The 13,639-nt window shown below is 48.6% G+C and overlaps 2 protein-coding genes across 2 annotated transcripts; both read right to left on the bottom strand.

Annotated features, from left to right (window-relative positions):
- Positions 1-1,581: 1,581 nt before the first annotated feature.
- Positions 1,582-3,084, bottom strand: JR316_0007867 (Heat shock factor protein 4; the record flags this gene model as incomplete). The annotated part of the gene is made up of 5 exons (XM_047893589.1): positions 1,582-2,297; positions 2,353-2,500; positions 2,614-2,769; positions 2,833-2,886; positions 2,962-3,084. The coding sequence occupies 5 exons, from the start codon at positions 3,082-3,084 to the stop codon at positions 1,582-1,584; spliced, it is 1,197 nt and encodes a 398-aa protein (XP_047746904.1).
- A 3,143-nt stretch (positions 3,085-6,227) lies between these two features.
- On the bottom strand, positions 6,228-7,680 carry JR316_0007868 (uncharacterized protein; the record flags this gene model as incomplete). Its single annotated transcript, XM_047893590.1, has 2 exons — positions 6,228-6,339; positions 6,647-7,680. 2 exons carry the CDS (start codon positions 7,678-7,680, stop codon positions 6,228-6,230), a joined length of 1,146 nt encoding a protein of 381 aa, XP_047746905.1.
- Between the last annotated feature and the right edge of the window lie 5,959 nt (positions 7,681-13,639).

The following is a 13,639-nucleotide window of genomic DNA, read 5'->3' on the forward strand; positions in this document are numbered from 1 at the left end:
TTCCATTGATCCTTCAGGAAGGAGGGAGGAGTCTTAGTGGCTTGAACTATGATTTTTGTAAAGGAACTGTGATTTTTTTCGATTTAAAGCGCGACATTATACAGCTGAGACGCACCCTGGACGTATTTTAATCGCGTCACGCCATGTTAAAGTTCTTCCAGGAGAGACTATCCTGAACGAAACCCCTAAGAAGTTCAACGCGTCAATTTAGAAAATCACATGACCGTATGCATCCCTTCGACGCTGGACGATCATCGATGTGCAAACATTAAACTCCACTTGAAATTCACCACACAAAACTGCGCAATACCTGTGGCAAGGTAGCTATTTGGGGTATCATTTATAAATAATATACAGAGCGGCTGGGTTTTGTTCTCTATGTAGCCTATAACAAAAAAGAGAAAAGAAGAAGACAAAAAGAAAACGAGCTGCAGTGGCCGTGACGAGAGTGCAGTCCTGGGCGTGGACTCGAGACCCGCCACCCATCTCCATGCCAGATTCCTACTACAGAAGGCGGGGAATATATGGATAATTGTCCAATTTCGAACGACTTCTACAGAAGTAGAATGGCGAGGTCCCAGATGAAAGAATACGAGTATGTATCATCAAAGGGTGGAGGAGATTGTTGAATGGCAATGTTGGTCTGGAGAGAATGGATGAGATGACGTTGACGATGACGATGATGATGGTATTGGATTGTGGTATGTATGGACGGATGCGTTGATGATAGACTGCCGAGGAAAGACACCGAAGCCAGAAGTGGACAACAACCAAACATAAAAGGGAAAAAAAGAAAGGAAAAGAAAAAAGAAAGAATCGGAGGGTATAATCGAAACGAAACAGAACACATGGGAATCATCTCGGTTACGCATACAGGTAGAGGTAGGCAGAGGTGAGGTTGAGTGTTGGTCAGGGAATCATTTTTCTGCCAAGGTATCCAACTAACGACGATGTGGAAGCTGCCAAACAAAAACAAAAAAAAAGGAAGAACAGAGTTCTTGTGGTTTTATATATAGTTCTTTGTCTATGGAGGTGATGTAGAGAAACAAGCAGTTTGATAACACATGGTTGGTTGAGTGACGACGAGAGAGAAATAGAGAGAGAGAGAGAAAACGGATAGGGATATAGGATACACCGCCCCATCGGATTTTTTTATGCTTTAGAGGAGGAGGGGGGGATCATTTCCAACGAGAGGAAAGAAAAGACGAGTAAAGACCGAGGACGAAAAGCGAACGATGGCAATGAAACTGGCCGTGTAAATGTCCCAAAAAGTGTATATGTGTGTGTGAGAGAGAAAAAAGCAAAGATGCAGTCCGAGGCGGTGTAAACAACAGAGCAGAATGAAGCTAAAAGAGAAGAAAAAAAAGCAAGAGGACGACGAGAGAATATGTTTATCGGTTCCAAAGTTTGTTTTGAGCATATGGGCATATGTTTTTTTGGCATAGTAGTGGCCGCCTTCAAAGTGTAAAAGCAAAAAATGTGCGGCCCATCATGTATCTTCCTGCGCGCCAGGACGACGAACAAGAAAGAGGGAGAAGAATCCATTGGCTTGGCCCAAGGTTATAAACGGGGGATTCATCATCACCGTCCGTTCAAATCGCCATCAGCAGTGGTAATCGAAAGCAGCGGTGTGCTCGCGTTATTGTTCCTGGTCATTGTCCCAATGTTCGGGATACCTCTAGGGACCAACCCGCTCCCACTCCTCGGCCTGCCGACACCGCCCTGCTGCCCAGGACCCCCGCCGCCCGACGAGAGCCCGCCCTGCTGCCACAACGCAGCACCATACCCCAGCGGTGCACTATCGCTCCGCGCTCGACTGGACTTCTTCGGCACAGTTAAGCTCGAGATACCGGGCCCTGTGCCAGATCCAGGCGACGACACGGACGACATCAGCGATATCGAGTCTGACGAGTTGTTAATACCATTTGCGGTACCATTTTCATCAAGCCTCTGCCGCTTGGTGCTGCCACGCCCAGAGGGTATATTGTCCGACGAGCCATCGTCAAACAGTTCCATGGATATCGACCCAGGCGATGACGGCAATGGCGTCGAGGATGTGCTGTCCCCACGGAAGCCATTGACGTGTTGGAAGCTATGTTGCCGCGACAGTGCATGTCCATGATGCATATGCGATGGGAAATCTGCAGCAGTCGGACTTGAGTTTGGACTGTTGAGCGTGTGCATCGTGTGCATGTTCATGGAAAGGGGTGGTGGATACCGCGATGTCGACGTCGGCGAGGTGATGTAGATGTTCGGACTATCCGAGTCCAAAAGTTCCGATGGGAATTGTGGCAACACTATTCAGGGAGGTAAGAAAATAATGAACATTGTACAAATGTAAAAACCACTAACAGACTTGGCCGCCAGGATAGTTATTCTTCACAACTTCCCAAAGCCGACCAACAACGTTGACCAACTTCTCGACCTTACGCCGCTCAGCAGCAAGCTGATCCCACATTCTGATGTTATCCTCTCTCATCGAGTTAAGTTGCGCCGCAACCTGAACCAGTTGGTGTGAATCGAAGAAGAGAAAAAAAGAAAAAAAAATCATCAGTAAGTATCCAACGGATCCCCAATCCCAAACCAATAACAAGAAAACCATAAAACACTCACTTCTCCTGGCAGCTCAACGCGATGCTTCATACCCGGATCAGGTTCGAGTGCCTTGCGCTTGATCTCGTCCAAGAGATCCTGACGTCCACGAAGGAATTTGCTGTGCGAAAACTCCCACGTCTGTGCGTCCGTCGATGTCCTTTGGGCTCGAGGTGTCTAACGAATGAAAATAAGCGGTCAAAAAAATGAGGTCAGGTAAAAGGTGGCAGGAAAGCCTACCCTGTTGATTTTATGGAACCCATACATATTGAGTTGCCGCACAAAACTCGAAAACTGCGTACAAAAAAATGCATCAGTCAAAGGTTCATTAAAGAACAAGCACAGCGCATGAAAAGAAACAAAGCGTACGTTATTGTGCTTGAAATGGGAGCCCAAGATGCTCCTGCTAAACTCTCCAACATTGGACACAACAAAGGACGTTCCAAGTTCAGTCCATGCGATGAACTGTGCAGATTTGGGATCGCTGATCATCCTATAGAGAGGGGTAAGACATGGGTTAGCATCGAGGTCACCTTAACCATTGTAGCTAGCGCATCATGAAGGCACAGCAAGGTAGGAAATTAGAAAGAAACAAACAGAAAAACAGAAAGAAAAAAAGGCGAAAAGCATAAACCAAAAAAAGCGAAAGAAGAGCAGAAAAAAAAATCAAATTCCAAGAAAGGACCCATCCATCCCTTCATCGCGCCACAGCGACATCGCAGAAGCAGCCGTCACACATACGAACGAAAGAAAAGTTCTTCGAGCACGCATTCCAATTTCCATGCAACGCCGACGACGCAGAGAAAAATACTTTTTCTCGCCTCGCCAAAAAAGATCTGCCCATCTCCATGGAAACCGCCCCGGGATGATGATGATAGATGGATGGATGGACGGATGTGGATGGGACGAATGATTCGTGAGCTCTATCTCTCCGTCCAGAAAAAGCATGACCATAACATAACGCTCCTTCTCCCCACCGGCAGTCGAGGGCAAAAAGAAAAATTATGCACGAATAACCACACCCTTTCAACCTCTTCATCCGTCACCGGCGTGGACCACGACGAACGGAGCATGGGTACCCGCTCAGCGTACACACGCACACACACAGAGGGGTGCACCTGACCCCTCCAATCCCAACGCAGACGTTTCCTGTGCCCTCCAAAGACGGAAAAAGGGACGGCTATTCGACAGATGCAAAAAGATGCGAATTATCGGTCCGTTGCAATACACGGAAAGAATAGGCCTATATGCACACTTGGATTGGTCCGGGGAGTCGGAGACAGGCAAGAGAGCGAGAAGGGGGGTGGGTGGAAAGGAATGAAAATGGGTGTAGGTGGGGCATACGTATGTTGACGACGACGGATTGGGATGTACAGTGTATATACATTGACTTTTTTCGGAGGCTTTTTAATCGTTCGTTTCGGTTTCGGTTTTGAGCCAGCGGACGCATGACGGATCTCCACTTCATTATAAAAAGGAATGGACAATAAGCTATGAGCAAGCGAGAAGCAAGCAAGCAAAAAGTTTAACATTAACAAAACGTCCTTGTCTTGTCCTTGTCGAAAAGGTAAGTAGATGGTGTCTTGGAGTCATCGCAGAAGATCAGCGCGTAGGCAGAGGTCGTAGCAGCGCGTCACAAGACCAGATCCTCATCATCCAGTGACACCAACCCCCATATACCCCACCTCATCCCAACAAAGTACCGAGAACCGCAAAGACCACGAGCACGAAGAGCACGAGATTAGATTCGCCATATTTTACCCACTTTTCCACACTGTTTCGAAACAAAAGCACCCGAGCCGAAAAAGAAGGGCGAAAGAAGAAAGTCCACTGTCCGAGTGTTCTGGATCCTCTTCCCCGCAATTAATCAAAACCTTGATTTCATGTTACGCTGTTGGCGGATGGCCCCGTTGACTGGTTGGCTAGTAAGACGATGGGTGTGCGACCGTTTCCTGATAGATAGATACGGACGGGTACAGATACAGATATAGACGGCCACCGTCCGCGAGGAAAGGAAAGGTAATCAGGAAAGACAAGAAAAGGAAAACAAGCACGCGTCAAACGCAACATTTTTCCCTCTTCCAACCATCAAGGGATGAGACGCAAGTGGCAAACTTCGGGGGCGAGTGGTAAGGGGAGAGGGTATCTTTGATGTCAAGTGTATCCTATTTCGACCTGTCTTTGAGAGGAGGGGCGGTCCGTCCGTGAATACGGATGTCCTTCCTTCCCTTCCCTTCCTTCTCTTGGATACATTGGTATCTAACCCATGGAGATGTAGCTGGAGGTGTGCGTGGGTCGCATCCAAAAGGCCGCACCTTTGGCCAAAGTCAGAGTCGACCTCTCTTCCTTCTGTCTTCATATCTTCTCGCGTGAAGGCCAGCAAAAACACCCGAACGGATACGTCCCATGGACAATACGAAACACAATGCAACACATTGTCAGCCCAAAAAAGGCATCCGTAAACACAGTGTCGTGCTTATAACTGTGGGCAAAAAGGAAGACCCTCGGAAAGGGAAGGACCGACAAATGAATGGATGGATGTATGGCGAGAAAGGCAGCAGGCGACCGAGACGACCAAAGCAGGATGAGACCAGACCAGGTATAGACATGGAAGATGCAGATGGATACGGACAAAAATGCTTGAAGGAACGGGGAAAAGGAGCCTCAACCATTGAAAAGGACAACATGGCATCCAGGGGGAAGAAAGGAGGTGATTTACATCGCCACCACCCCAGCCTCCTATATTACCCCGCGTTCGTACCCCATACCCCACATCACGAGCGAGCGAGCGGGCGCACGGACACAGGGCGCTAGCTATTGAATTGCGCTCCACGACAACTGATTGTCACTCGCTCGCTTGTTTTTCGGTGTCGTGCGTATACTTGCATGCAATTTCGTTGTCGTCATGTTCAATGATGCCGGGCCCGAGGGGGCGTGTATTGATGAGTTGGTCAGAAACCGAAGCAACTTTTCCCTGCCCTGCCTGTCAAATAAACAACGACTCTGTCGTCCGTTTCCGAGGGATACTAATGTGGGTGTGGTGTGAAGTATAAAAGGTGAGCGCATGTTCTGAAATTTTCATCCCGTGTTACGCCTATAGCTTGCATCCATAATCCGTGAATTTTTGAAGCCTTGTGATATCGTCCACGACGCAGCCCCTAAGAAGCCTTCCCCAATACTACCCTCGCAGGTCCTCGTTCGCATGTGGCCCGGCTTTCGCCTTTTTCAGCACGCGTGGATGCAGCGTCGACGAGAGTCCGAAATCGACGCCGCAAGCAGGCTAGAACGCGAGGCATTGATGGATGTGATGACGTATGTCTGGTGCTAGTTTGGTCCGCCGGTTCGCCTCACCAGCGGTTGCGAGTGAAGACGCAGATAGCCTCTCCCTAATTGAACGCGATACGATGCGGCGCGGTGGTATGAAAGTGGGCTAAAACCAGTCCATCGCCGAACAGAACGAAAAAAAATGTGCATGAAAAGAGCAAGCAACAGCCACGGTTAAGGCGGAGCCAAAGCGCACGAATACATCCATAGACGGGAAGATTCTTTCCCAATCCAATCTGCATCGCGGCCCCTCAACGTTTGATCAGGGTCCTCGCACATAACCACTAAACCTCCATTTGTCCGACAAGCCCCTATATAGTGCATGGCGCATACGCATACATCCACCACGTTCGCAGGACGGGCGCAAAAAAGAAACCAGGGCCAGAAAAAAAAGGCATGCGCATGTCTGGGCGGGTAGGTATACTATGCACCACACGAAGCGAGGCTCGTGGTCGTGGTTCGATCATAATCGACAACCAACAACGGAAGGCAGGGTCCGTAAAAATAAACGAAGCCATCCATCCCCGGAGGGTACAATTTAAATCCGCGCGGGTACGCATATAAACACCAGTGCGGAAGCAAATCAAAAAAAGGTCGAAAAGGAATAAACGGGGTCCATAAAAAGAGACGGAACAGAAAAAACGAAAATGAACGGAGAAAAAAAAAGAGAAAGGAAGAAATAGAACAGGAAAAAGTACGCAGAAAGACAAAGAGAGAGAGATAAACGTACTGATAGAGCTTGGTGACAAAATTGTTTGTCGCGATTGGCTTGCCTAGGATGTTCATCGTCCCTCCAACGCCCCCGCCTCCACTGCCGATAATGCCAAAGGACTCCTCTGCCCCGCTTGTGCTCCCACTGCCGTCAACAGGGCTGCCGCCACTGCCTCCTGCGCCAGGACCGGGCCGCGCGCATCCCTCATACCCGTTGCGCACGTCCAGATCGTCGTAAGACGCTGCGGATGCCAGCTCCATGGCCGAGTCCCGCGCCTCGTCATCGTACATGCCCTCTTCGACGAGCGGTGGGTTGACGTTCACGTTGATGCTGAGACCACCTGACTGACCAGCGGCTGCACTGGGAGGACCACCGTTACTGTTCTTGACTGCACTGCTGTTGGCACCGTTTGGGTTTGCAGAGAAGCTGCGTTTGCGAGGGAGCTGGGAGGCAGATGCGCCCGAGGAAGAGGACCGCGAGGGTGCAGGAGTGCGGCGTGTGTCGTAGCCTGCTGATGAGCCTGGAGGTGGGGCCTGGTCGTCGTAGTGGTGGGGACTCTGCTGGCCAGATGCGCCCTGGCTGGGATCATAGGAGAAGGGCGAGGTCTGGATATGATGGGGGTGGCTGTGGGCGTGGACGCCGTGGAGATGGTGATGCTGCTGCTGGGAGCCTGCGAAAGGGTTGGTGGACGGACTGATGGGGGTCGCTGGGGAGAGCGCCGCCGCCGCCACTGCAGAAGGGCCGTTGATGGGGGAGAGATTGGTGGGGGACGCCACACTGAGGGAAGAGAGATTGAGGGAGAGGGAGGACGTGGCTCTGTTCATGGGGTCAGCGCCCTGGGCCCTGTCTGGCTGTTGCTGCTGCTGTTGCTGCTGTTGCTGCTGCTGGGCGACATGGGCCTGAGCCTGTGTCTGGAAGAATGGGGGATAGTGGTGGCCGTGGTCGCTGCCTGGCGGTGAGGGGAAGGAGGACTGGGGATGCGGGGGCAGGAGATGGCTGGGCCAGTGCTGGCGCTGAGAGTAGTCTGTAGAGTAGCTGTCCATGTGTGCCATTGTGGGGAATAGAGCGAGCTTGTGTGGCTTTTACCTGTGCGCCATGCAGCAGAGGATCCTCCGTAGAAAGCAAGAAAGAGGCAGGCGGAAAATACGATTTTACAAAAAAGGGCGTGTAATTCGGAGCGAAGGTAATACCCGATCTGAGATCAATAATATTCAATAGACGTAAATCCCACAGTCAACCCAACCCAAACCACCCCCCGGCTGCCTCCGTCTCTCAACCAAACCACCTGCAAACCAAAGCCCACAATCCATCCACTCGTTCTCAGAATCCCACATATCCTGTCCAATATCTATATGCGTCGCCTATAGCACATAGTACCAATACATAGCTCTCTTTGCAAATCTCATGAACCACTTCGACGCTAGCGTAAATCTCATTTTTTAACTATCATTCAAGCGGCGGCACTCCTTACGCGATCCTCGATCCTGTCTTCGCTTCCTCTTCCTTCTCTGCTTCGCAGCAGTCTCGAGGTGCCCGTGTCAATTCAAACCAGTTCCCACATCCCTCTAAATTCACCTTCTGTTTGTTGCTGCCTTTGTCCAATGTCAAGAAATCTAAACCTCCTGCCGGTGACGCGCATATACGTACGTACGCACGTACGTAGGGCGTCGCCAGTCATTTCCGGCCGACGACCACATCAGTAAACGTACCCATATCATATCAAAACATAGCATACTTATCACACCTTGCTCAGATGACCTTCAAGTTCGAGAAAGGACCCTCTTTTGCTCTAGGTACGCGTACCTGGCGCGTATTGGTGTCCTGCAGTGCAAAAGGACACAAGGTGCGCCATCAGGTAGATATATGCGCATTTTGACCCGCTATCTTGACAATTCTATTGCGCTTTGCAGGGACAATCTGCAGTGTCCAATTAAGGTCAAGCCGACACGCAAATTTCACGCCAAACTTGCATACATGGGGATAAAAGTTATAAACCCACAATTATGGATGGATCCATAATGAGACCGCAAGTACCAGAGACTAAAAATCCTGACGAATCCGAATAGCAGGCTTATTTTCATTCCTCTTTGCTTAGCAAGTCGAACTCTGCCCGAATAGACTGGGTTCTAGGACATCATACTTAAACTTGATGCCACCTTTATCAGGAAACCAGACGATGACCCATACCGTACCGCCAAGCCAAGCCATCTTATAGGCCGCCGTTCGGGCGAGAAGAAGGAGGCGATATATCGACATCACCGGGAAGATATCGACTTGTAAATAAGTAACTAAACGAGCTCGGAGGCCGCCTTGGGGTTCGGGTCCAAATACCAGAAACACACCCCAATTTTGGGTACTGCACTCTTCGGGAAACCAATGCCAATTTTTAGCAATCTGCACAACCTCTGGGTAGTTCAACAGTATAGCTTTGGAGATGGTTTGTTGAAAACACAGCCTTCCAGCAGTTTCTGTCGACATCAAGGACCATCGGAGGCACTTATTTATTAAATACCATCAAAACCTCGATGCCATCATCCGTTCTTGTCAATCGACGAGCTCGACGCGGACTTGCTCAAGTATCAATGGCAAAAAACCAACAAGAGTGTGATGCAGACGCAAGTATCATACCTCCGAGTCCGAGCCGATCAATCCACTGATGGAACGAGGATGTGCTGGGTGATACACCAATAGGTAAAAAACGCAAAGTGTAGTTTGCAATGTCTGGCTACCTAGATCATAAAACCTTACTTATAAAGACATCATGACCATCCTGATATCATGCAACTTAAATCGACCGAAATATCCAAGATATATCCTTACGCCCTTAGCAAAGCCGCGAACAGCGACCTCAGAGGAACATTACGGGCAATACCACTGACAATAAATATACAGTAACAATTTTTGCCGTCCGACCAGCGCCCCGTCCAACCCTCTGTTCCACTGGGTCGGCCAGTAGCTATTAATCTCCTCGACCCCGGTAAGCTACCAGAACCTCTTCCCACCCCTGTAGGCCTGATGATCAGCAGCTCAGCAGCTCAGCGGCCTGCCATCGTGCTCTCTGAATCAATCTGAGCGCAGGCCTGCTGCCCGAGGGTCGAAAAACCCAATGCTCATTCCGACCCCATTTCCGAAGCGAGGCTTTGCCTAGGTTCATGGTGACTCGTCCGACCGAGACTGCGCTGGAGTGTATAAGTATACACGCATCAATCAGCTTTGAGCTTTGAAACTATGAGCTTTGGACTTTGGCCGGAAAGCAAAGATTGTAGCCGAAAGCATCATCATCCAGTACACTGCGATCAAAAAAAAAGTCAAAACCCAAAGCTCGAAGAAGTATTTACTTGCATCCACCACCCACGGGTCTGTCCAAATTGACTCTTACCACCACTAGCCACCCATGCTGATGCGTTTCCCTAGTTCCCCAACAGGCCCGGGTTAAGGTTTGGTTAAACGCTTTCAGCACTTGGAGCCTCATGGCCAGAAGAGGCTACGGCCAACTCTAAATTTTTTTTTGACGCTGGGCATATTGTATTAACTCGATCGGGCGCCTTTATTTATAGATCCCGGGGGCCCGCGAACCTTTGAGGTTTTGAGTTATACATACACACGCGAGGCTAAGTTATAACATTCCACCCGAGGCGGACATTCAGGATGGCTTTGTACTACACGAAGTTTTCCTGTCTATGCTTTGGCTTTGATTGGCCTTGAACTGATGAACAAAGCCCATGGTCTCGTTTAACTACTAGGTCGATTGAGCCACGGAGACTCCGTCTTCAGTTCATTCTACTTGAAAAGCTTCGCAGGTAAGTGAGTGGTAACCTTCACCGTCTCGCTCGGGCTCAGAGTGATTGACATCAGTACTCCGCCCTCGACCCCTTCGTTGGGTGTTGGGTGTTGGCTGCTGTTACCCACTGCGGTCTGCCCACTCCGCTCGTTGAGTGGGCAACCAGGCTCTCATGGAATCGAACCGGCTCTGTCTCTGCCTAGTGCCACTGACTTTGCAGAGGCGTTACGTTTCAACCCACCCGCGCCACGCGGTGCGGTCATGTTACACAGCGACGTGCTGCTAAGTAAGTACATACCACACTGTGATCTCTGACAGGCGCCCGCAGTATACTACACTCGGAGCCCACCCGTACGTGTACTGGTACAACTGGTATCCAGTTGACCATGGAAACCGACTGGTGAACTGTACGCTACGAGTTACCATTACATTTACGGCACACGTTCACGTTTGCCGCTTTGCGCGCGTTTTTTTTTTTTGCGAGCGTGCGATGGAGCAGTTGGTTTGGATGGATGGCTTTTGACGGGCATCATTGGTAATGTATCACCTCGTCCGATGGGAATGAAATCAGTGGGACTCTCGGCGGATGACACACTTGTGCGCATTGTACATACAGCTATTACAAGGTCGGATTTTAGGGTGTTGGTAATCCTGCGGACTGCGTTTGTAAACCCATCCACATCAATGTCCGGTTATCCTGCTTATGGGTGGGTGGGTGAGTATGTATGGTATTATGTAGATAGGTAGGTAGGTTGGATCATGTTGCTGGATAGAGTTGAAGTGTCCTTTATTAATTATTGATGTTACATTAGACTTTCGATAGCTCAATAATGATACAGACTCTGAGGAGTCTGTCCGGAGAAACGACCACAGGTGTACGCCGACACCATACTATGCTTTTCAAATCAAGTTGCTGAATAACAGTCAAAGAAGTTGGCATAGAATCCAACTGACTGGCTACATGTCGGGGAGCCCCTCAATGATCTGCGCAGGCGACATCTAACAGCGACGTCAATGTGTCGGAAGGTGGGTTTTGAAGATAAATCCGAGCAGGGTTGATTAAGGAGTGGAATCCACTTATGTACACACAGAGGCACATCGATCGAAACAGCCGTGTGCTTTCCCACTCTATATTTATTGCAATCAACTTTGCAAGATCACGAAGTTGAATGTGATATAGCGTTAAAATAAGCCTCGAAAAAGCAAGTTGGCACTCGAGTCGTTTTTTTATTGCTAGTACATGACATACCTAGACAGTTGTCGACACTGGCAGTGACCATGATAGGCACGACAAGTTTTCAGTGTCAAACATCTATTGGCATTGAGTACCGAAGATTACAACTATAATGAAATGCCTTGTCAAAACTTCTGTGTATTTTTCTAATGATATGTACGCTTATATTGTCCGACTCGAGTAGTGGTAGTACTAGTACTTGTAGTTACCAGATAAAAACCCCTACTTGCATTTCAGCTAATGAACAATAATGGTGCCTCTTCGATGTATAGCTCGCGGTATTCCCATATACATATGGTAATTGGCTTCCTGTGGCATGATGCATAACAAGGACGACACGACTCGACTGGACATCCGTACGTGCCGGCCCCTGATTCTAAAAATAGAATAAGCGTTGTTTCTTTACACTTTGTGCAGTTTGTCAGAAAAAGTTCGTATTTGTTTCAAGGCTAAGTTTATGCATAAACTAGCACATCTGAATCTTTGATACACAGCGCTGTAAGCTACCACGCAGAGCCTCCGCATATTCAAAGTTACTCTGGGACTCTTTCATCTTTTTGGGGGCTGAAGTGGCCCCATCATTTGATATGGAGGTTCGTTTTGGCTGTGCGCCCATTCTACAGAGGGCTCCACCATCTGCTCTGAGCTGATATACAGAAACCTGATTACACGTACATTTACTGAGACTCGAGCTATAGGCATCCTATACGTGCCGTATTTTGAGGAACACCATTAGCAAATATAAGATCATGCAATTTTTTCATTACCATCACCATTCTTTTCAGAAAGCTTGGTCCTACATCTATAGTAGCCCGCTGCCCTCACCAGCAGACAACCTAGACCGCATACAGTCATTGAAGGTATTATGGTGCATAGCAGTCTCCGGACCGGGACGGTCCTCATGCTGTTAATGGCTTTCCTTCAGGATTTTCTTGGATTTGCACTAGAGAATGGAAAGAAGTCTGAACAACTTCTTTCTGCCATACCTTATGAATTGTGTATCGACGCTGGTGATCCCTTCAAGATCAGCATTAATTATCAACGCCCCGCCACGGAGCCCCACGAGGCTGGGAACAACGACAGTGAGTCGACAAGTAAGTATTGTAAAAACGATTTGTGAGTTAAAAAATACGAAAAATTACACTACGAGCTAGACTAAGCCTTCTAGTGAATGTGTGCTCTCTCATCGAGCTCACTGATAAGGAGAGGCTCAACAAACGTGGCCATTCCCAGAGGTTATTGCATTGAAATTTCTGGTCCCAGGTGTATATTAGAAAACGAGGCATTAATTGACGTTGAGTCAAAATGCAGATCAATGTACAATGGTTCCTTTAGAACTACAACTGGAAGAAGTATGATAAATGTGCATATGGGTTTCTCGGGAGAACCACCAGCCGCTTGAAGAAACTGCTTAAAAGAAGACCGCCAAGAAGCACCGTCAATAGTAGGACATCATTGACACTCATTTTCTAGAGTGGAAATGTACGAGGAATGTACTACAGATAAATGCTGTAATAGTACCTATTTATTTGCAAGCCTGTTCGTCTTAGATCTTGTTATAGTAAGTAGATAGACAAGTTAGGGGTGGCACATTCCCGTTTTAGATCATGTCCCTCGCCACATGTGCCGAGATGCCGTAGACTCACCTTCATGAAGATAAACGAGCTTTGAAAGCAAGCAGCAGAACACAATCAAGGATTGAGTTAGATTCGAACTTCGAACACGGACAACAGTGGGATGCCATCTGGGGTAAAGACGTTTAAAAGTTGGGGTTGGTTCTTGGACCTGGCTCACTTTGAGGTACTTTGTTCAAGTCAAACCAATGCGAACTGAGTTAAAATTGCGAGCCTCATTCGGCCGCCTAAAGACTGATATAAAATCCAGGATTGGCAAAGGATGAGATTGACCAGTTGACATAGCCCAGAGATCTGGCAAACCTTTATGGTTCCGGAGTGTCGCCGTGCGGTATGATTCTGTGGGATTGTGTGCTCCAACA

Source organism: Psilocybe cubensis, chromosome 7, assembly GCF_017499595.1.
Source record: "Psilocybe cubensis strain MGC-MH-2018 chromosome 7, whole genome shotgun sequence".
Lineage (NCBI taxonomy): Eukaryota > Fungi > Basidiomycota > Agaricomycetes > Agaricales > Agrocybaceae > Psilocybe > Psilocybe cubensis.